General features: G+C 37.1%; 1 protein-coding gene across 1 annotated transcript in view; it reads left to right on the top strand.

The window, feature by feature from the left end:
- ZGRF1 (zinc finger GRF-type containing 1) overlaps window positions 1-22,469 on the top strand; it is a 93,039-nt gene that overhangs the window by 60,746 nt on the left and 9,824 nt on the right. The window contains 12 exon segments of the mRNA XM_012810343.2: window positions 416-530; window positions 2,188-2,450; window positions 4,647-4,806; window positions 9,394-9,471; window positions 9,671-9,818; window positions 10,244-10,371; window positions 11,710-11,833; window positions 13,030-13,206; window positions 13,343-13,477; window positions 14,413-14,674; window positions 14,973-15,088; window positions 15,090-15,126. Coding sequence (XP_012665797.2) covers window positions 416-530; window positions 2,188-2,450; window positions 4,647-4,806; window positions 9,394-9,471; window positions 9,671-9,818; window positions 10,244-10,371; window positions 11,710-11,833; window positions 13,030-13,206; window positions 13,343-13,477; window positions 14,413-14,674; window positions 14,973-15,088; window positions 15,090-15,126 — 1,743 coding nt within the window.

Genomic DNA, 22,469 nt, shown 5'->3' with positions numbered 1-22,469 from the left:
TGTCTCAAAAAAAGAAAAGAAAGTGTTTAAAAATTATACAAACACTATTGTATAGCACAAGAGTGTGTTGAATTAAGGGAACTGCTGGCTGTCAAGCTTTGCCACTGTCTATTAACTCAACACTGGTGTTCTTGTTCATTTGCTCATTTATAGAAGTCCAAATACGATTTAAGTCATGTAACTTATGAGTAATCATGTCTCATAATGATAATGAAATGAATGAATGGACAGTTTAGTGATTAATGAATAAGAGTTTGGGACCTCTTACGTGGTATAAAATAAAATATGTCACATGATATCACGTGACATAAGATAAACCATTAGGTACATGTTGAAATTATCTAACATTTGATGCAGTTTTTTTATGGTCCATTTTATTTACATCAAATGTTTATTTTCTGCATCCTCTCTACAGTAGTTGTCCATGCATTATTGGTTTGTAATGCTAGCACAGAGCTGACTACTTTGAAAAACATTCAGGACTACTTTAATCCAGCTACTCTACCTCTAACACAGCACCTGTTAACAATGTAAGTCATTAATTATCTGGGTTATTGGTATGAAATGATAACTAAAAGTGAATACGAAAATGCAATAGGAATATGTTGCCTAAATGTTTCCAGTAAAATCTTAATTATCTTTCAGACTATGGGATTCTTGTCAATCAGTAGTTAGAACGAGAAAGGAATATGCGTCATTTTCCATCTATCTATCTGTGTCTATTTGTTATGGTTTGAGCTAATAAATGTTACTGCAGTTTTCTTCCTTTTTTAAAATTTTAAAGCATTTTTATTTTTTTTAAATACAACTAGTATTTTATTTTTTGCAGTTGTTTTTCTTTGGCTGGGGTCAGGTTTGAACTCTCCACCTCTGGAATATGGGGCTGGCACCCTACTCCTTGAGCCACAGGCGCTGCCCCGTTTTTTTCCTTTTATCAAAGAATAATGTCTTAAAGATTATTTGAGTGTTAATTTTTTTTTTTATCCACCTGTTTCATGTTTTTATAGCACAAATTATTTAATTTTTATTTATTTATTTTTTTAAGACAGAGTCTCACTCAGTTGCCCTGGGTAGAGTGCTGTGGCATCATAGCTCACAGCAGCCTTGAACTTTTTGGGCTCAAGAGATTCTCTCTTCTTAGCTTCTGGGTTAGCTGGGACTAAAGTGCCTACCACAGTGTTCTGTGATTTTTTTTAGAGATGGGCTCTCACTCTTGCTCAGGCTGGTCCCAAACTCCTGAGCTCAAGCGTCCACCCACCTTGGCCTCCCAGAGTGCTGGGATTATAAGTATGAGCCACTGCGCTTGGCCCTAAATTCTTTAACATTTAAAAGAATTACTTTACAGCTTGAATCCAGTGTGTATATTGATACTGATTTTATTCTTGACATTACCATATCTCATTTTCAGTTTCTCAGCACCAAGTCCTTTTATAAAAAGGTAGAAGTGATATTATTGGCCTTTTGCCTACTTGCCCTGGCAATGGAATTCTGTTCACTGTCTATGGTGAATGTATCCAGCTTTATAAATTTTCTTACTTTGTAAACTTATCTTTCTCTTCCTCAATAAACTTTGTTCCATGTTTGCAAAAAAAAAAAAAGAAGTGATATTACATTAAATGCATTAAGATAATAGAAAATGTCAAAATTTCAGTTTGGAATATTATTCTATATATCTTTAGTTTACTTTTCTCACCATAATAAAGTCCTAGGAAAAAATAAATGTCCTTATGATTCCATTATTTATCCAATTTGAAATGAAATGAGTCTCTATAGAAATAAAAATAAAACCAATTCATGTATTTTCCCTGAAATAGAGGCTACATTAAATATCTAAGTGAGGTTTGTATAATAGAGCATGAGCTTTAAAGTCAGTCTACCACTTATTAGTAAAATAGTAATATTTCTCTATCTCTATTTGGGAAAATTAACTACTTTCTAATGTTCCTGTGAAGACTTTATCAAGTAATATGCTAGTGCCAGCACATCCTAGTTACTCATCAAACGGTAATTCTTTTTTACCCTCCTCCAAATTATATACATATCCATTTATGTCTTGTTCTTATTAACAAAAAGTTGTCTGTGATGTTTACAAATGTTTACAAAGTGATGGTTAAGTTATGAAGTAATCTACGCACCTTTTCAAAGCCCCTAATTTTTTAAAAATTTTGTTTGCTACCTTTTTATCAGGTCTTTCCCAACTGCAGCGAGCAACCAAAGAGTCATTAAAAGAAAATTTATCCCGCCAGCCTTCACAAAGATCAATACAAAATTTGAACTGTTCAGCCTAGGGGCAACGCTGAAGTTAGCTAGTGAGTTAATGCAGGCACATAAGTTAAATAAGGATCAAGCTACAGCTTTAATGCAGATAGCTCAGATGGTGGCGTCACACGAAAGTGCTGAAGAAGTGAAGGAACTGCAAATCCACACCCTCCCTATCACCATCATACATGGTAAGAAGCGGGAAAGAGAACAATTCTAACAAATGTTATTATATGTAAGCTTTTGTAACTCAGTCTGCTCCTTTATACTTTTCTATTTCAAACAAGGTTTAAGAATAATTATAAGTACATTTATTTTTTTTAACCTGAAGTCACTTTGGTAAACTAATTGTTTCAGAGCAGTACTGATTACCCTAACTGGGAAAAGTGGCAGCATATCTGATGAATGAGCAGTATTATATACTTAAGGTGTATCCAGATTTGATCTAGATGTCTACATGTTGCACCACTACAGTGGTCTTCAACTTTGATCAATAAAACTTATTAATTCTTAGTCAGCTCTCTCTTCTGTCTGTCGCAGCAGCTGTTCCAAACCTTCATTCCTCTCATAACCTTGTCCCTTCCTTTATCTGTTTTGGTTCTGTCCCAGCGAAGAAGCTTTACTTCTTCCTATTCAGCGTGAATACTTCCATCTAGATCAGCGGTTTTCAACCTGTGAGTCGCAACCCCTTTGGACTGTATTAAAGGTTCGCAGCCTTAGGAAGGTTGAGAACCACTGATCTAGATTATGTCATAGCACGCTTTTTTCACAGACCTCTACCCCAAAGCTGATCCTACTTTTTTGTCCCATTTTGAGGAATTACCTTGGATCCACCACATTTACCAAATCAATATCTGGGAACCTTGATACATTTTTCTTTTTCTCTGGATTAAGTGAATCTGTCTTAGTCCTACTCTCTTACTGTTCATCTTCCCTTCCCCCTTCCCCATTAGATCAGTCCCTGAGATGTGTCCCTTCTAGCTTCTTTCCATCTCTCATATGGATTGACTCTTTTTAGTTTACTTCAAACCCCTCCCCTCCAATCTCCCAGTCTTCATCATATCTCCATATAGTCTAGTGAGTAAGAGTGTGAGCTCTAAAGCTAGAATCCTGGATTTATGTCCTGGCTCTGTCATTTGTTACCTGTATGACCTTGGATAGGCTACTTATCTCTTAGCTTTAAGTTCCTGCTCTGTAAAATGGGGATCAAAATAGCATCTACCATATAGGGTTAGAGGATTAAATGAGTTAACATAGGTAAAGGGTTTAGAACAGTGCTTGGCACATGGGAGGCACTTAGTAAAGTTAGCATTTACTATTGTTATCTCACACAGCTTTCTCGCTAATTACTGTTAGTTTTACCTTTCTTCATAAATTCACCCAAGTTGTTTTTCTGAAACACAGTCTGATTAAATCAGTCTCATTACTTAAAATTCTTCAATGACATTCCTGGCTTTTAAGATAAAATTTAAACTTTTTTAGCTGTAACAAGCCAAGCTTTTCTGATTTACCCTCTTGCCTACCTCTTCAGCCTCATCTCTTTCCTATTTGCTATATGCTATAGAAATACCTTTTTTCTTTTTTTGAGACAGAGTCTTAACTTTGTCACCCTTGGTAGAGTGCTATGGCATCATGGCTCACAGCAACCTCCAACTCTTGGGCTCTAGTGAGCCTTTTGCCTCAGTTTTTCTACTTTTAGTGGAGACAGGGTCTCACCCTTGCTCAGGATGGTCTGGAACTCCTGAGCTCAAGCAATCCACTTGAGCCCAGCCCTATATAGAAATATTTAAAGTAAATTACTGTCTCACTTAAATTAATCTATATCACAAGCCTTTGTGATCAGAATTAATCTTTATAATGAAGTACTTTAGGTACCAGAGTGATTTTTTTTCAAATGATTGGATAAAGGTTCAGTTGTCTTGACTAACAACAACAAAAAAACCCTTAAGTTTCTTTTAATAGTTAATTACATGTTTTTCATGTCTCTGCCTAGAATAGCCCTTTCTCTAAACAGTTAAATATCTTATTCAGTGAGACTTAGTTCTGCTACTTCTTACTTTTGAGAAGTATTCCCACTTCTACCAAAGAAGAAGTAGATGTTTTTCCTTTTTAACCCTGTAACATTATTAATTACCTTATTATTTTATCATTATTCTTTTCCTGGTCTGTCATCTTAAGTACACTATGGCCTCATTAAAAGTAGAGGTATTTTGGTTGTTTATCTTTTATCCCTTGTGTTTAACACATAGTGAGCATTCAGTGTCTTTTGAAGAAATTATTAATTAAATGAAGAAAAGAGGAGATGGATGAAATATTATATGGCTTGTGCTTTCAGAAATTTATTATGATGTTGCTTTTATATTTTCCCCTTATTTTAAAATAATTAGGTGTTTTTGGAGCAGGAAAGAGTTATTTGTTGGCAGTGGTGGTTTTGTTCTTTGTACAGCTATTTGAAAAGAATGAAGCTCCTGCAGTTGGAAATGCAAGGCCATGGAAACTTCTGATTTCTTCTTCCACTAATGTTGCTGTCGACAGAATACTTCTTGGGTAGGTATGACAAGCGTATTTAAGTAGCTAATGTTTTAAGTTATTATTATCAAGACAACACAGGCCCTACATGTCCATGCATTGTTTTTGCCAGGTATGCCAAGAATACAAGGCCTTTGTCTCAGACAGGAGTCAGTATCTATGAAATAGCAACAGGCTAACTAATTTAACTAATTAGTTTATAAGTAGGATAAAATCAAATACCAGACCTGACAATTTTGACATAATGATATTCATGTAAAAATTCAAGTTCATCCAAGTCCTCGTGGGGTGGTTGGGGTAGGCCATCTGCCATTGGCCTTGAGCATCCCTGCTGGGATGCCAAAGATGCAAGACCCTGGCCACTCTTCCCTAAGACACTTCTCAGGGTTGTGTTTGCAACAAGCAACTCTGATTGATGAGGAAATGAATGTTTCCCTCTAGGGCAAAGAATAGGTTTGCTGGCTTGGCACCCATAGCACAGTGGTTACAGCCCCAGCCACATACACCGAGGGTAGAGGGTTCGAACCTGTGCCAGGCCAGTTAAACAACAATGACAACTGCAACCAAAAATAGCTGGGTGTTGTGATGGGCGCCTATAGTCCCAGCTACTTGCGAGGCTGAGGCAAAAGGATTGCTTAAGCCTAAGAGTTGGAGGTTGCTGTGAGCTGTGAGGCCACAGCACTCTGCCAAGGGCAGCATAGTGAGACTCTGTCTCCAAAAAAAAAAGAATAGGTTTGCATACTACTTGTTATAAAAATAGTGGATCCTGAACTTCAGTGTTCCTGTCCTACACCTCAGGCCATTGTATTTACAAACATCCATATGGACCCTTTGCATCTCTCTGTGTGACTCGAGAGCCAGGGAAACTAATAGAAATATGTTGATGCTTACGCTGCCCTTGTGTTACTAGTAAAAGTCCTTTGTCTCTGACCCAGAAGTCTTGAGTCTATTACCTTAGAAGTAGGCTAAAATCAAATGCCACAACTAAAAGTTCTAAATTAGTCTCTTGTTCACCTGCCTGTATATATACATAATAGTAAAATAGCTGAACAGTTTAAGCAAATTGTATTTTTTTTTTTTTTTGGAGACAGAGTCTCATTATGTTGCCCTCTGTAGAGTTCTCTGGCATCACAGCCCACAGCAACCTCAAACTCTTGGGCTTAAACGATTCTCTTCCTCAGACTCCCAAGTAGCTGGGACTACAGGCGCCCACCACAAATTCCAGCTATTTTTGTTGTTGTTGTTGTAGTTGTCATTGTTGTTTAGCAGGCCCAGGCTGGGTGAGAGCCGAGCTCATAAATTGTATTTTTTATTTCAGTAAAGAAGGATCCAAAGAAGGCAGTAACAATCTGTTCTGCAGATATAAAATTTTTGTGAGTGTATAAGGTGTTATTAAAAATACAAAGAAAATAATAATATTTTATCAATATTCCATTGTTTAATGATCTGAATTACCACATAAATGACAATGTTTGATCAGGAGAAGTAATTCATTATTTATAAGTATTTTAAAAAGTCAACTTTTATAGCTCATGCCTGTAATCCTAGCACTTTGGGAGGCCAAGGTAGGAGGATTGCTAGAGCTCAGGAGTTCAAGACTAGCCTAAGCAAGAGCAAAACCCCATCTCCATAAAAAATTGACAAAATTAGCCAGGTGTTGTTGTGGTGGCTGCCCGTAATCCCAGCTACTTGGGAGGCTAAGGCAGGAGGAGCACTTAAATCCAGAAGTTGGAGGTTGCTGTAAGCCAGGCTGATGCCATGGCATCTATTGAGGGCAAGAGAGTAAGACTCACCCAGCAAATGCAAGCAGTAGAACTTGGCTCATTGTATCCTCAATGATTCCCCAACAATAAAAAAAAAGAGAGAGAGAGTAAGACTCTGTGTCAAGAAAAAAATTTTCAATTTATTTTATAATTATGTAAATTAATGCTTATAGTAGAAAACATGCAGACTATATAGATTTTTATTGTATCTCTTTACAGATTTCTTTTCTTCTTTTTTTTTGAGACAATCTCACTGTGTTGCCCTCGGTAGAGTACTGTGGCGTCATAGCTTACAGCAACCTCCAACTCTTGGGCTTAAGTGATTCTCTTGCCTCAGTCTCCCGAGTAGCTGGAACTACAGGTGCTCGCCACAACACCTGGCTTTTTTTTTTTTTTTGGTTGCAGTTGTCATTGTTGTTTAGCAGGCCCCGTCCAGTTTCAAACCTGCCAGCCTTGGTATATGTGGCCGGCACCCTAACCACTGAGCAATGGGCACCAAGCCTATAGATTTTTTAATATACACACACATTTTGTTTTCCAAACTGAGATTCAAGAATACATACTGTTTTGCAGTTTTCTTTTTTATTGAAAAGTTATTTCTCTATGATATTAAATCTTCTTAGGAAACATTTTTTTCCTAACTCTATTATATTCAATGATACACTTATACCATACCTTAAGCAATGATATACTTATACCCTACCTTACTGATTTTTGATCAGTAAGTTCTTTCTATATTTTCGCCATTATAAATTATATTATGGCAAAGATCCTTAATCAGAAATCTCTATTCCTATTTCTGATTCTTTCCTTTGGAAAAGTCCTGAGGCTAAAATAAAAGATATAAACAGTTTTTTTCTTTTCATTCATATTGGTCACAAGATACAAACATTTTTAGGCTTTTAATAATGCTTCGCAAAATTGCCCTTCAGAAAGGTTATGCCAGTCTGCATTCTTACAAGTAATTTTAAAGAATGGCTGTAAACGACATTTTTTTTTAGATGGAGACTCACTTTGTTGCTCTGGGTCTGGGTAGAATGCCATGGCTTCATAACTCACAGCAACCTCATACTCTTAGGCTCAAGCAATTCTCTTGCTTCAGATTCCGAGTAGCTGGGACTATAGGTGCCGGCCACAATGCCTGGCTATTTTTAGAGACGTGGTCTTGCTCTAGCTCAGGCTGGTCTCAAACTCATGGAGCTCAGGCAATCTGCCCTCTTCAGCCTTCCAGAGTATTAGGATTACAGGCCTGAGCCACCATGCCCGGCCTACTAGACAACATTTTTTGATTTAAGATAGCGAGGAGTTACTGGAGAACTTTAGATTGCTTAGTCTGAGATGAAAATTTAACTCTAGACTGTAAGACAATTAAAAAACAATTCAAGAAGTTAGAATGAAGAGGGAAGGTAAATACTGAACAGTAGAAGTTAACAGGAAGGCTTTAAAAGAGATTCTTTTTTTTTGAGACAGGAGCCTCAAGCTGTCCCCCTGGGTAGAGTGCCACAGCATCTCAGGTCACACTCAGGTCAACTCCTGGGCTCAAGCGAGTCTCCTGCCTCAGCCTCCCAAGTAGCTGGGACCACAGGCGCCCGTCGGCTATTTTTTTGTTGTTGTTGTTGCAGCCATCATTGTTGTTTGGCGGGCCCAGGCTGGATTCGAACCTGCCACCTTGGGTGTATGTGGCTGGTGCCTTAGCCACTTGAGCCACAGGCGCCAAGCCAAAAGAGATTCTTTAATGTTAAAACCTCTGATAAGGAACTGAGAAATGTGGAACTGTAATTAAGATCTAATCCTTAATTCCTTTTACTCACTCATACATTTTTTCAACTGAAGTAAAATTTTCCTCATGTTCTTGAACAGACCATATATTCCTATTGGAATGGATAGTGTAGAACAGTTTCTTGAGAAGAAATGAAAGAGCCTGGGCAAATAGTGGTACCATCCTCATAGTACTGCACCCTTTATTATTCCAGATTTAACACAAACTTGCATTGAAAAAAATCTAAGCTACTATTTCAGACTGAAAAATAGCTGAGTATTCTCCAAGATAAAGCTTGTGAAAAATGTAAAAATTGAAATCTATTTATGTAATAACACAAAAATAGTTTTACAATTATTTTGGAAAATTATGTTGGAGAGTAATAGTTTAGTTCTCTGGCTTTTAAAATTCCCATTTTGAGACGGTAGAAGATGTTTTGGAGGCTAGGGTGTCACTGAGCTCTAATTCTATTCCTAATTTAAAGCTGTAAGATATATAAGAAGGAACGGTAGCTGGAATCCTTCTTCAAAACGCTCTAACTGGGGGTTATGTGGTAAAGGAATGCTCATAGCTGTTGCGTGTAGACGGACAGACTTGCCCAGGTTAGAAAATCGTGGTTGACTCCACTTACTAGCTAGGTTACCTCACCCCTAAGATCATGTAGAGCTGTAATAAATAGTAAAGGTAATATATGTAAAGACGCTCTTCCTAATAAATCTCCATGCTAATATATGGTAGCTATTGCTTTCCATGTTATGTTGTCAGAGACACTTTCATTTGTGATAAATACTAACATTGATATTTTACAAACTTTTGATGAGGCTTCAACATAAAATGTTTTACAAACTTTTAATGAGGCTTCAATATATAATTTTATATATTTTAAAATTCTTTAGAAAATGCATCATATATATAAAAAAATCTTTCAACTACATTGTATTTACTTTGAGTTTAGGCATTTCACATTAAATTATGTTAACAAAAATATACTATTACACAAGGTTAATTTTGATAACATAAATGTGTGAAACTTTGCTTTTGTTTTAAATAATGAAAATCAATTTTATACTGCTTTCTTTGAAGGCTTCTCAGTCTTGGATTTGAAAAGTTTGTCAGAGTTGGGAGTATTAGGAAGATTGCCAAGCCAATTTTACCTTATAGGTAAGAATGCTTACCTCCAGAAGTCACAGAACATTCAGAGACAAAGATGGTAATTTTATATAACTCTTAAACCTTAAATATGGTTTTTGAAGAAGAGCAGAGAAAGCCTTATCTTTTTCTTGTATCTGCATTTGGATTTTTTGTGGTGTTATGAAAAATGAAATACAGAGGGGTTGGTAAAATGCAGTTCTTTCTTTAGCTTGCATGCTGGCTCAGAAAATGAAAACGAACAATTAAAAGAACTACATGCACTAATGAAAGAAGACCTGACTCCTGTGGAAAGAGTCTACGTGAGAAAAAGTATCGAGCAGCATAAACTGGGAACCAACAGAACCCTGCTGAAGCAGGTACCAGGGAGGAGCTTCAGTGTGGGTCTTTATACCAGCTGTTCGGATTCTCTTATTTCTGCCAGTGGATATTGACTTTAAATAAAACAAACTGCTGTGATAGTTTAGATTCAACGAAAGAGTGTGCATGTGGATGGATGCCTTGGATATAGTCTGCCAGTGTACATTTTATGTTTGCTTCAAAGCATTCTTTAGATCTCAACAGATCTAACTCACCAGGACTTAGTGATCTTTTCTCCTCCTCATTTGCATATCTTTTTATAGGTTTCAATAGGAAAGTAAATGTAGTGATAAAGTGACCTGTGATTTCCAATTGCCAGGAAATTAGAACTAGCTTGCTGTCTGATTTTAGCCTACCCGTACTTTGGTAAAATGTTCTCTTATTTTCTGAGTTGTTAATTAATAACATTTTTGTTGTACTAAAGGTTCGAGTAGTTGGAGCTACCTGTGCAGCCTGTCCATTCCCATGCATGAATGACCTTAAATTTCCAGTGGTTGTATTGGATGAGTGCAGTCAAATAACTGAACCAGCCTCGCTCCTTCCCATTGCAAGGTAATCTCCTACGAGCGCTCAGATGTCACAGTTATTTCAAACATTTCCTCAGTTCAGACTTAACTGAACAGACTCAACTGAAACTTGAGTTTCACTAAACTTTTTTTGTGAAAATTCTTAGTGATTCAAGTAGTAAACTTATATTTTAAAAGTATACAGAGGGAAACTGGTGGAAAGGTTAATGTATCAAAATTTTGTTAGATCGCAGTTTAGACATCTGGATGGTATAATCCTTAAAGCATTTATAGTTCTAGTGCTAGGATTCTACTAGAACTTTGCAAATTTTGTAACTGGGTAGATTAAAGATTGCTTTATAGTTATAGCTTGAGAACCTGACTCCACTGAAGAATGTCCTTCAGTTTCCTTACCTTAATATAATTCATGTTTAGGTTTTGAAAACACTTTTTAGATTATGAAAGGATACAAAATGTGAAATGAAAAACAAGTCGAAAATAAAAACTTGTCTCCTAAAATTAGAAGACAGTGAAATCTTCTAAGCTGTCCTAGCCAGCTGAAACATTGTGCTTTTAAAGCGTCTCTTACTGGGACATCTAAAGGTAGTGGAAAGAATACCAGACTAGGACTCAGTAGACCCAAGTTCTAGTCCTTGCTCTGTGCCTAATGAGGGAGCAGAATACCAACTCTCATAGTTTGCTTATTACAGATTTAATCTGGAGGGTTCCTAGATCCTGGGACTTTCCATCTTTAGGATGAGTTTGTCACCCTACTCAGGAGCCAAGGATGGAAGAGCAGCAGAGGGTAGAGGGGTAATAATTGTTGAGCACTTATTGTATACCAAACACATTACATATTTCATTTAATTCTTACCACAGCCATGCAGCATATAATTACTTCCAGGTTACTAAGAATACTGAGACATGGAGAAATTAAATAACTTGTTACGTCTGCAAATTTTAACAGTTGAAATTCAGATACAGTTTGTCAGTAAAACTTGGATTTAGGCCGAGAGCCTAATTTACTTCACCTCTAAAACAAGAGTTTAGGCAAAGTGACTTCTATGAAAGCCTCTAAGAGTTTATGAATTCTAAAAGTCAGCATGTCCCAGATATGTTCTGTGAAATATGAATTCCATGCAGAGGCAAGGAACTCTTCATAGGATTTATGTGGAAATAAATTATGTAAAAGATTCTTTACTATGTAACTTTTCAAAGCCCTTAATATAACTGGCATTAATATTAATATAACCGGCATTATTAAGTCTTGTTAGTTCTCAGGACATTTCATGGGATGTGAATTTTTAAATACATTTTGGAAAACTGCCATAAATGGTGTTAATATACCCTTTTTTTTGCTTAACTTTTGAAATTCTGTTTTTAGGTTTGAGTGTGAAAAGCTGATTCTTGTTGGGGACCCCAAACAGCTGCCTCCTACTATTCAGGGTTCCGATGCAGCTCATGAAAATGGATTAGAACAAACCCTTTTTGATCGACTTTGCTTAATGGTATATGCTGCTAAATTCTCACAGAATTATTATCTACTTATTAGATACTGTGTATGTGGCCCTATATGCTGGAGGAGGTGGGTTCAAACCCAGCCCCAGACAAAAACTGCAAAAAAAAAAAACCTTACATAATAGTAAATCTCTTCCCTTGTTATTACTAGCTATTGTCATGAATATGTTTAATCACTAAATATGATATTGTGTGGTTATATCATAATTCAGTTATTTCTCTACTATTACATATTTAGTTGTTTCCAGTTATAAATAATGAATCTTTGAGAATTTTTTTTCTTTTAGTGTTTCTATGCTTAATACATTTTGTCAGAGGTTTCACAGAAGCCACCTGACTTAGACTTATAAACTTAGACAGATTTATGCCCCACAGAGTACTTGGATTGGCTTTTTTCTTAAACTTTTTTCCCCATAGAAGATACTTTGTCCATGGGGTCATTAATCCTGTATTTAATTACATGTGTATTCTTATTAGAGTACCTTCTAGCTATTCAAAGTGTTCTAACACTACTACAGAACTTTGTGCAAATAAAGAACATTCCCCAGAAGAGCTGTAAAGTAGATGGGGCTTGGATCTTATGATATATGAACAAAATATAAAACTTCTTTGAAGATTAAGAATGAAAAATTACTTTTACTCAAGGAGGAAACTTAATAAATGAGTTATCAACAATGCTTTCTAATTTTTAAAAATAGTTCTTTTAAATTTAGTGTTAGGCCAATGCCAGATAGATTTTTAAAAGCTTATAGTCTGTTCCATCATGGATGTAATTCATCTTTTAAGACCACAATGTAGGCTCGGCACCTGTGGCTCAAGTGGCTAAGGCGCCAGCCATGTTCACCCAAGGTGGCAGGTTCAAATCTAGCCCAGGCCTGCCAAACAACAATGACAACTGCAAACAAACAAACAAAAAAAATAGCCGGGCGTTGTGGTGGGCGCCTGTGGTCCCAGCTACTTGGGTGGCTGAGGCAGGAGACTTGCTTGAGCCCAGGAGTTGGAGGTTGGGGTGAGCTGTGATGCCACAGCACTCTACCCAGGGGGATAGCTTGAGGCTCCTGTCTCAACAACAAAAAAAGACCACAATGTAGCAATATTTTACTTTTAAAAATACCATTTTTCTTTCTGTAGGAAGAAAAAAAACTTAGGTTTTAATTTCTTATTTTTCTGAATTTAAATTTCTTAGGGTCACAAGCCAGTTCTTTTGAGAACTCAGTACCGTTGTCACCCTGTCATCAGTGGTATTGCTAATGATCTGTTTTATGGTGGAAACCTCATGAATGGTGTTTCAGAAACAGAGAGGAGCCCTTTATTGGAATGGCTACCAACCCTGTGTTTTTATAATGTTAAAGGACTAGAACAGGTAAATAACATTAACGTTGATGGGAGTCAATATGCTTTAGTTTTCTAGTTTAATTTTATTGTCGTTTGTATGATTTTACTGGGGCTTCCCATAACCTTTCTGGGAAATATAATTTAGGCTCTGTTTCTTACTCCAGATTGAAAGAGATAACAGCTTTCATAATATGGCAGAAGCTGCTTTTACACTCAAGCTGATTCAATCACTGATAGCAAGTGGAATAGCAGGCTCTATGATTGGGGTGATAACATTATACAAGTCCCAGATGTATAAGGTTTGTATTACATGTTACAGTATTTGTCATATATTAAATATTATAATTATCTATTACAACATTTAATATTACATTTGCAGTAGTTTGGTTTGGTGCTTAAAAAACTTTTGGTACTATAATTAACATATTAAAAAAGAAACACTCTGATGTTTTTCTGGTCTGGCTTTTTTTCTGTATAATTAAATGTAAACCTAACAAGGTTTAATTAAATTTAGTTTACAGCTGTTGGGGTGAAAATTCAAATAAACAAATTAGAAGGAAGAAAATACGGTATATGCTTTGTGTTTTGGGACAGATGGAATTGAATCTCTGTTTTCCAAAATGTTCTTTGGTTATTATTACATTTTATCAGTAAATCAAGGATAGATACCAGATTAATGTACATGCCAGACAATTACTTATAACTAGGTTTTTCTTTCAGTATTTTTTCATCTGTTTCATCATTATTTATCAGCTTCAAATTAGCATATCTAAATGAATTCCCCAGCAAGAAATCAGTCATCACTTTTTTTTGCAAAAATATTTTATTTCAAATACTAAGGACGTACACATGTTTTTGTTACCTTTTGACACCTTTTGTAATGCGTAAGTCAGGGCTTTTAGTGCACCATCCAAATAGTGATCATTGGCCTCAACAGGTAAGTTTTTACTTTTCCCCCATTCTTGATTTCCACTGACCTTTATATCTCTTAATGTCCATGAATACCCATTAATTAGCTCCAAATATTAGACAGTACACATTCCTTTTGATTTCATTTCATAATTAATATTGTCATCTAGTCATTTATCATTTTAGAAACTAGCCAAGTCTATGTGAAACATAAAAGAGAATGAAAATTATCCAATATTAGTTAAAATGGTTGCTTGTGAGCAGGTTCAGAGGCTTAAGTTCTTCCATCTGTTCCCTGATGACCCCTGTCTTCTTTTCTTTACAGCTCTGTCATTTACTGAGTGCCGGGGACTTTGACCATCCTGATATCAAAAGTGTGCAGGTGTCCACAGTAGATGCATTTCAAGGAGCTGAAAAAGAGATCATTATTCTGTCCTGCGTAAGAACACGACAACTAGGATTCATTGATTCAGAAAAAAGAATGAACGTCGCATTGACCAGAGGAAAGAGGCATTTGTTAATTGTGGGAAATTTAGCCTGTCTGAGGAAAAATCGACTCTGGGGGCGTGTGATCCAGCATTGTGAAGGTAAAAAAAAACAAAAAAAAAAGTTCAAGAATTTTGAATTAACACTGACTTTTATGAGTTAATGCTTGGGATGAGTCCAGGCAAGAACAGCTCTGCATTTGCCACTGTGGGAGGTGACTGATATAACAATAATAAGGAAACCACTATAAAATGAAAAATAGTTGTCTTTCTCTCTTTTTTTTTTTTTGCAGTTTTTGGCCAGGGCCGGGTTTGAACCTGCCACCTCTGGTATGTGGGGCCAGCCGGAGCCACAGGCACCGCCCTGTCTCATGTTTTCTATTTTTTTTTTTTTTTTAAGGAAGGGAAGATGGATTGCAACATGCAAGCCAGTATGAACCACAGCTGAACCACATCCTTAAAGATTATTTTGAAAAACAAGCAGAAGAAAAGCGGAGGAGAAAGAATGAAAAAGAGAAAATCTAAAGATAAATCTCATTTACAAAAAAGACATGGTGTAAATATTTTATATTTTAAGTAAAGTCAGATTCATTTTACGTCAGATATTTTTTATATTTTTATTATACTAAAGCCCCCATTATAAAAATATCTTTTGATATTTAAATAACATGCTAAACTCATCTAAAATGTTTTTTCATAAAAGTATATATTATTTATATTAAGACAGATATTGAAGGTAAAATAAAATCCTAATAGCCATAATTATTTTTCTAAAAATTGTATTTTTTATTTGCTAAAGAAATGACTTACACAAGGCACAGGGCATGGGGAATACCAATGTATTTCAGTAATACATGAATATTTCAAAATTCATCTGTTAGAACATATTTACACAGTCAAGTATGTCAACAGCCCTTTCTGTGTTCTAAGTCTGTCAGAATCTTTTAAATACAATGTCTCACCATTTTATAAATAAAAACATATTCACAATAAAACTTTCAAGAAGTAAAAAGAAAAGAAAGGAAAACCCTAGAAGTTCACAGTAGGAAGTAGCAGTGCTCAACACCTCGCCATGGGTAGCATCTAGCACCATATATGGTATAGTAGGTTCTCAGTAAATATCCATTGGATGACTGGACAGATCAATGAAAGATTACCTTTGGTTCCTTTCCTTCTGGTCTTTTTCCTGTGCATTTATTTGCATAATAGTTATTGATATCTGTGTGTTATTGATATATGTGTAATATATATGGATTAAACCTTTTCTTTTTAAAATAGTACATTATCCTTGTAGTAAATTGCATAATATAAGAAGGTATATAAAAGAAAACAAAAATCACATAGAAAGCAACCACCCAGAGATAATCATTATTAATGTACTGCTTCAGTCTTTCTTCTATACATATATTCTACATGTATATGTATAGAGAGGTTTTCAACCATTTGAGTCCATACTAGTTCTTAGACATTACTAACAAAGGAATGATTTACACATCCTAGATGGAAAAATGACAAGGGTTTGATTGTGATTAATATCAGTGAACTTAAAAAATAATTTAATTAAACATCAGTGAATTTAAAAAAAATGACTCAAGTCACTCAGCATTCATTTTAAAGATGCAGAAAATTGCTACTTGAATGAATTCTCAATAAAAAGATGACCAGTCAACTTCTATGGAGTGCTTTTCTTTCTGTTAGGGAGAAAAATGAACAAAACTTGTGGTTGAGTCATTCTCCAGCCCTTCTATCAAATGTGATACTGATGGCAGCAACAGTTCTTCATCCAAACTGGTAAAGATGTGACTCCCAATGATTTCTTACAGCTGGTAAGGAATAGTTGAAGGAAGTATTATTGAGCCATACTTTACCCATAAACTGTACAATTGGACTAACAACATATATTTAAACTGGATTCCTGAGTTTTGCTGCCCAAACCTCCCCTTTTTTTAATTTCTTAATTTTGAGCCTGTTCTTGGCCAGCTGGAGCTTGATCTAAAGTAATTTTGTTTTCCCCGGGAGAGTATATAGATGAGATGATGTATCTATTGGGCCTTTGTAGATCTGAGAATGTGTTCTGTTCCATACACTATGCAGACATTACAGGAGTCCCTGTGGGTGATAGCTGAATTTCCTTCTCAGATCTACTGCTGGATGGCTGATCGACAATTCTTAGTCCAACTCCTACTAGCTTTTATTTAGAACTGTCCAAGAGCTCTGACACAGTGCTCTGCATTAGCGCCTGTGCTATCATTAGTTCCTACCCTCTGCCTCTCACTTTGTCAGTTTTCCAGAAATTTCAATTTCTGCAGCAATGTAGGGAGAGGTATTGAGCACACAGAGTAGGATTTCTCAACTTCAGTACTGTTGACACTTTGGACCAGATAATCTTTGCTGTGGGGTTTGCTCTCTTGTGCTTCAGAGGATGTTTATCAACATCCCTGGCCTCTGCCTCATAATGCCAACAGCACCTTATTCCCAGTCGTGACAACTAAGTGTCTTCAGACTGCCAAATATCCTGAGGTGAAGGGTGGACCCAGCATTCCAGCTATCTGAAAGCAACAAGTACATTTAAAATTAGGGCTGCACCTATTTTTTGGTCGGTATAAATTTTTGATCCAGGTAAGAGTCAGTAAAGGAGACCAAAGATTCTTTGTATTTTAGGGTGAGCTGCTTTCTAATGGCATGATATAGGTGGTCTACCATTATGTTTTCAGTCTTATTTCAGCATCCTGGCCATTCATAACTATTCCAATTTTTTTCCTTTTTCTAATTTATAGGATCTTGTAATTAATGGAAAGCTAAAACCCAATTAGCAGAAAATATCATTGGTCTTGCACAATTCTCTCTTGTGAATTGGACAACCCTTTTCATTCTTCCTAGTCCATCTGCATAGTTCACTGTGGGGTTTTTTTGTTTTTTTGAGACAGAGTCTCACTCTGTTGCCCTGGGTAGAGTGCCGTGGTGTCACAGCTCACAGCAACCTCCAACTCTTGGGCTCAAGTGATTCTCTTGCCTCAGCCTCCCAAGTAGCTGAGACTACTGATGCCCGCTACAACTCCCTACTATTTTTTTGTTGCAGTTGTCATTGTTGTTTAGCTGGCCTGGGCTGGGTTTGAACCCACAACCTTCAGTGTATGTGGCTGGCACCATTAACCACTGTGCTATGGGCGCCGAGCCTGTGTTAAGCACTCTTTACACCAGACACTTCAGCAAAGAAATATAGTGAGGGGGGATGTAAAATGGCTTAGTCTATTTCTTTGCTTCTCCCCTTCCTTTAGCCTAGGATGGAAATTCCTATTTCAGGTTTCTTTCCCTCTGGTAGACTTAATCAGTAGATATGGTATTGGTGGTTTTGTCTCCAGTTTTAACCTTTCCCATCGTGGGCTGGGTCACAGAGTGTCATCCCAGGGTATAATGTCAGCTGCAGCAGACCTGGTTTATATCTAGAGGTCAGATCTTACACAGTGTGCTTGCCCTGCCCCCGTCCATCAGAGCACAAGCGGCCTTCACTCATTCCTTTTCCCTAAGTTTGTTACAACAGAAATGAGGCAAGAGACACTTAATTTTCGCTTCTTTATTTCCTTCAAAGATCAAATAAGAAGAGCAGGGGATATATTGGCTCATCCGTATTATCTTTCTTCAAGAGATTAATAAATGAGAAGTTTCTTCTGATTAGGTGGTGTTGACTACTGTAGTCTTTGATTCATCCTATATTTTGAGCAAAAACATATCTGAACTATGAATATTTATTTATATGGCCATTACATGCTTATGAAAAAAACTAAAATTATATTTGAAATAAATTTCCCAAGCCCAGGCTAACATATTAATTATTCATCTAAAATTCCAAGTTGGATAGACAAGACATAAATTGAACTTTAAGAAGTAGCCCATGTAATAATCAAAATATTAAAATTGCTCATGATTTTACAATATAATTGAAGTTATAAGCCAGTTTTATAATTATAACTGTCAAATATCTATAGATAATAATCTTAAAACCATGTCTCCCAACTTGTGTTTAATAAATGATAGGATTATATAATGATGTTCTCAGTATTTTTATTCAAAGAATAAGTCTATTCACATATTAAAATAGAATGAAATTTCTAGTCTATAATCCACTCATCATTGATTGCCTTCATGTAGTATGTGTGTTGGGTTTTTTCCAAGATTATTTCATAAACATCATTTTGATCCCCAGTAAAGGGACAGATATTTTTCCCCATTTTATTTATTTACTTATTTAGACTGTCTCACTTTGTCACCAGGGTAGAGTGCCATGGCAGGATTGCTCACAGCAACCTCAAACACTTGAGCTTGAGCAATCCTCTTACCTCAGCCTCTCAAGTAGCTGGGACTACAGGTACCCACCATGATGCCTGGCTAGTTTTTCTATTTTTTAGTAGAGACAGGTCTGAATCTTCCTCAGGCTGGTCTTGAACTCCAGAGTTCAAGCAACCCACCCAGCTCAGCCTTCCAGAGTGCTAGGATTACCAAGTGAACCACTGTGCCGGCCTATGTTCCCCATTTTATAAATGATAAAGCCTAAGATCTAAGAAGGTGAAATGATCCCCCTAATTTACCATAACTAGTATGAGGCGTAGCTGGGACCCAGGCTAATCCAACTCAGAGACTGGGTTACTCGGCACCACTTGCACTGTAAGTCACACCACTTTATCGAAGAGTGAAAGACACTGAACTAGGCTCAGCGCCTGTGGCTCAAGTGGCTAAGGCGCCAGCCACGTACACCCAAGGTAGCAGGTTCGAATCCAGCCCAGGCCTGCCAAACAATAATGACGGCTGCAACCAAAAAACAGCTGGGTGTTGTGGCAGGCGCCTGTGGTCCCAGCTACTTGGGAGGCTGAGGCAGGAGACTCCCTTGAGCCTAGGAGTTGAAGGTTGCTGTGAGCTGTGATGCTACGGCACTCTACCCAGGGCGACAGCTTGAGGCTCCTGTCTCAAAAAAAAGTAAAAAAAGAAAGACACTGAACCAAACATCTTAACAATACTCTTTGATTCAACCAGACTTATGTCCAGATAATTTACCTTGGTTATTTTAGTACATAATAAATTAATATTAACAATTTATCTGTTGAACAATAAATTATTATTGGGGCCACATATGGCCTACTGGATCCTTGAATGTGGCCTTTAGACCGAATCAAATTGTACGGAACAAATGTTTTTATAATAACAAAGGGATTTGCTCCCTAAAGTTTGGATTCTGTGAAGTTTGGATTTGGTCAAGGGGCCACACTTGGGGATCTGGAGGGCCATATGTGACACCAAGGCCACAGGTTCCCCACCTCTCCTGATAAAAATAATTTTTACTAGAAAAATGGGTTTTTTGCCCTCTCTTTGAATGTTTTTGAAGGTCTACATTTACTACTAGAAGATCAGGTTTTCTACTTAATGCAAGAGAAAAACTGATTATTAACAAAATCAGTATTAATAGCTGAGCTAGTAATTCTCAAAATTCTTATAATTATCAAAAATAGAGCCGAGCATGGTAGCCCACATCTGTAATCCTGGCCCTTTAGAAGGTCCACGTCAGGAGATTGATCCTAGCCCAAGCAACATAGTGAGGCCCTCTCTGTGAAAAATAGAGAAATTATCTGGGTGTGGTGATGTGCACCTGTGGTCCCAGCTCCTCAGGGGGCTGAGACAGAAGAATCCCTTGAGCTCCAAAGTTTGAGGTTGCAGGGAGCTATGATGACATCACTGCACATCAGCCTGGATGACAGAGTATGACCCGGTCTTGGAAAAAAAAAAGTTAAAAATATATATTCTACTCTCTTCTGTAGCCAACTTCTGTCCTTAAAAAATACACATTCCAAAATTTGAGTTACTTGTGAAAAATAACAAGTTAAAATTTGAGACTGTGAAGCTCAGCTTAAAACATCAAAACAAAACATAATTTGGGGCATTGTTCTTTTATATGTGAACAAAACCAACGACATTTGATTTGAGGATACCAAAGCAAGCCCCAAATAATGTATGCTCTTGATTATGGCTTAATTTAAAGGCAGCTGTGAAATAGGTTTATACTGATTAGATTTTTTATATTAAATAAGAATGAACTGGAAATTGGTGATTTACTTGACAGATATTGGACCTTGAAATTAAATAATTATTCTAAAAACATTAGATGAACCCTGGTTTGAAATGCCTGCTTTGTAATTAATCATGAGTGAAATGTGTGTTTAGTTCAAGTTGTGTTTTGGGTTTACATTAGCATGACTCGATTACAAAGGAAAAAGCATACAAACCAAATAGCTTTGCAAGCCTCGGAGTTCCTTTCATCCTGAAACACTAGTTAGGTTAATTTTTAAAAAAACTGTCTCTTACTTTAAATTATTGCTTTTCCTTACTATTCTACCTTATAATCAGGCATATCTCGTCCCAATAATAAAATTATTGAGGATGAGTATAGGTGTGCATGCGTGTGAAAAGAATCAGAAAAAAGTCAACTTGCAGGAACAGAAAACTTTAGTAGAGAAAGCTTTCCAAGTGAGAGTTTTAGGGTACCTATGGTACGCAGCCTCTTCTAAGACAGTATGTTGTTTTAACTGAATTATAATGGACTTGTGGGTTTTGGGAATAGAACTAAATTTTTTGTTGTGTGATGAAAGCCAGTGCCTTCACTGAGCATCTACTCTGTGTCTGGCCCTGTGTTATCTGAAGAGCAGTCTGGTTCAGTCTTCTGTACGGGTGTGTAACAGCAGCCCCAGCATGGAGTACAAGGCTGGTTAGTACCTGTAGGAGGGTTTAATGCAGGCACACACGAACCCTTCCTGCCTCCTCTACCTCTCCTCCTAAGACAAAGACACAAAGCATCTTGCTAGCCCCACCTCCAGAAGTTTAAGCCAAAGGACCCTAACTTTCTGAGCAAGCTTTGGAGTTTGCCCACTTCCAATGGCCCCATATAGAAGAGGCCTCTAACTGCCCTGGGGCACAGATGCCACTTTTGCACGGCTCAGGCAGGTCACCGCCCCTTTTCAATAAACCTGGCCTGAAGATCTCTGCTGTGGCCTTGTCTCTGGGAGCCATCATTTACATCTTTCGATACCACCCTATGCTTACGTGGGGCAAGGTAGCACTCTCTCGGAAGGAGAAACATGGGGGCATGCATGAATAAGAAAATTAAGCTCCATCACCCGTTCTTTTGGAATGTGTACTTCTAAATAAACCAAGAACTAACATGGTCATGATGTTGTCAGGAGCTCAGATGCTCTGTCTCCTCCAACCTTATCTCTAGAGTCAGAGTCAGACTATGAAGTGTGAAGTTGAGAGTAAATATTTGAAGACTAGGTAAAGCCTTGAGAGGTAGAAGGATAGATGTGTGTGGAAGGGAGTAACTGATGGGGAAGACACATAGTTGACAAATTCCCGAATGCAAAAATATCCCAGGTCTTCCAGCACAGCTGTGTGTGTAACTAAACAACTTCTCTGCTGGCCTCGGACACCCTTTAGATATCACAGGCCCTGTCCAGTGTTTCGGATAGATGATGGCAACCTGCCTGAGCAGCATGGCAACATCACATGAGTACAGGATCAGGGCATAAGGCAAAATGTACTACACAGCAGGCAGGCCAGGACAGTCTGCAGAGCCTGGACATTGTACGAGACTTGCTTTTTTATATGCCTTGTATGCTCATAGGCAAGCTGACTGGACATAAGGGACCAAGGACAAAATAGATAACATACTGTAAAGGAACTACACATGTAACTTTAGTGCCAGTGGCTCCTCAGGGTCATACTTTCCATCTATAATTTGGGATCAGCAGCAGTACAATTAGGTATTCAGCAAGTGTTTAACCATTGAATGACATAAAAATTGAGAATGTTTTCTTTTTTTAAATACTGCATAGTTTTTGGTTTTTTTTTTTTTTTT

This window comes from Otolemur garnettii, unplaced genomic scaffold, assembly GCF_000181295.1.
Source record: "Otolemur garnettii isolate 467f Iridium unplaced genomic scaffold, OtoGar3 scaffold00129, whole genome shotgun sequence".
Classification (NCBI taxonomy): domain Eukaryota; kingdom Metazoa; phylum Chordata; class Mammalia; order Primates; family Galagidae; genus Otolemur; species Otolemur garnettii.
The sequence above is the reverse complement of the archived record's forward strand: the minus strand, read 5'-3'. Positions and strand labels throughout refer to the sequence as shown.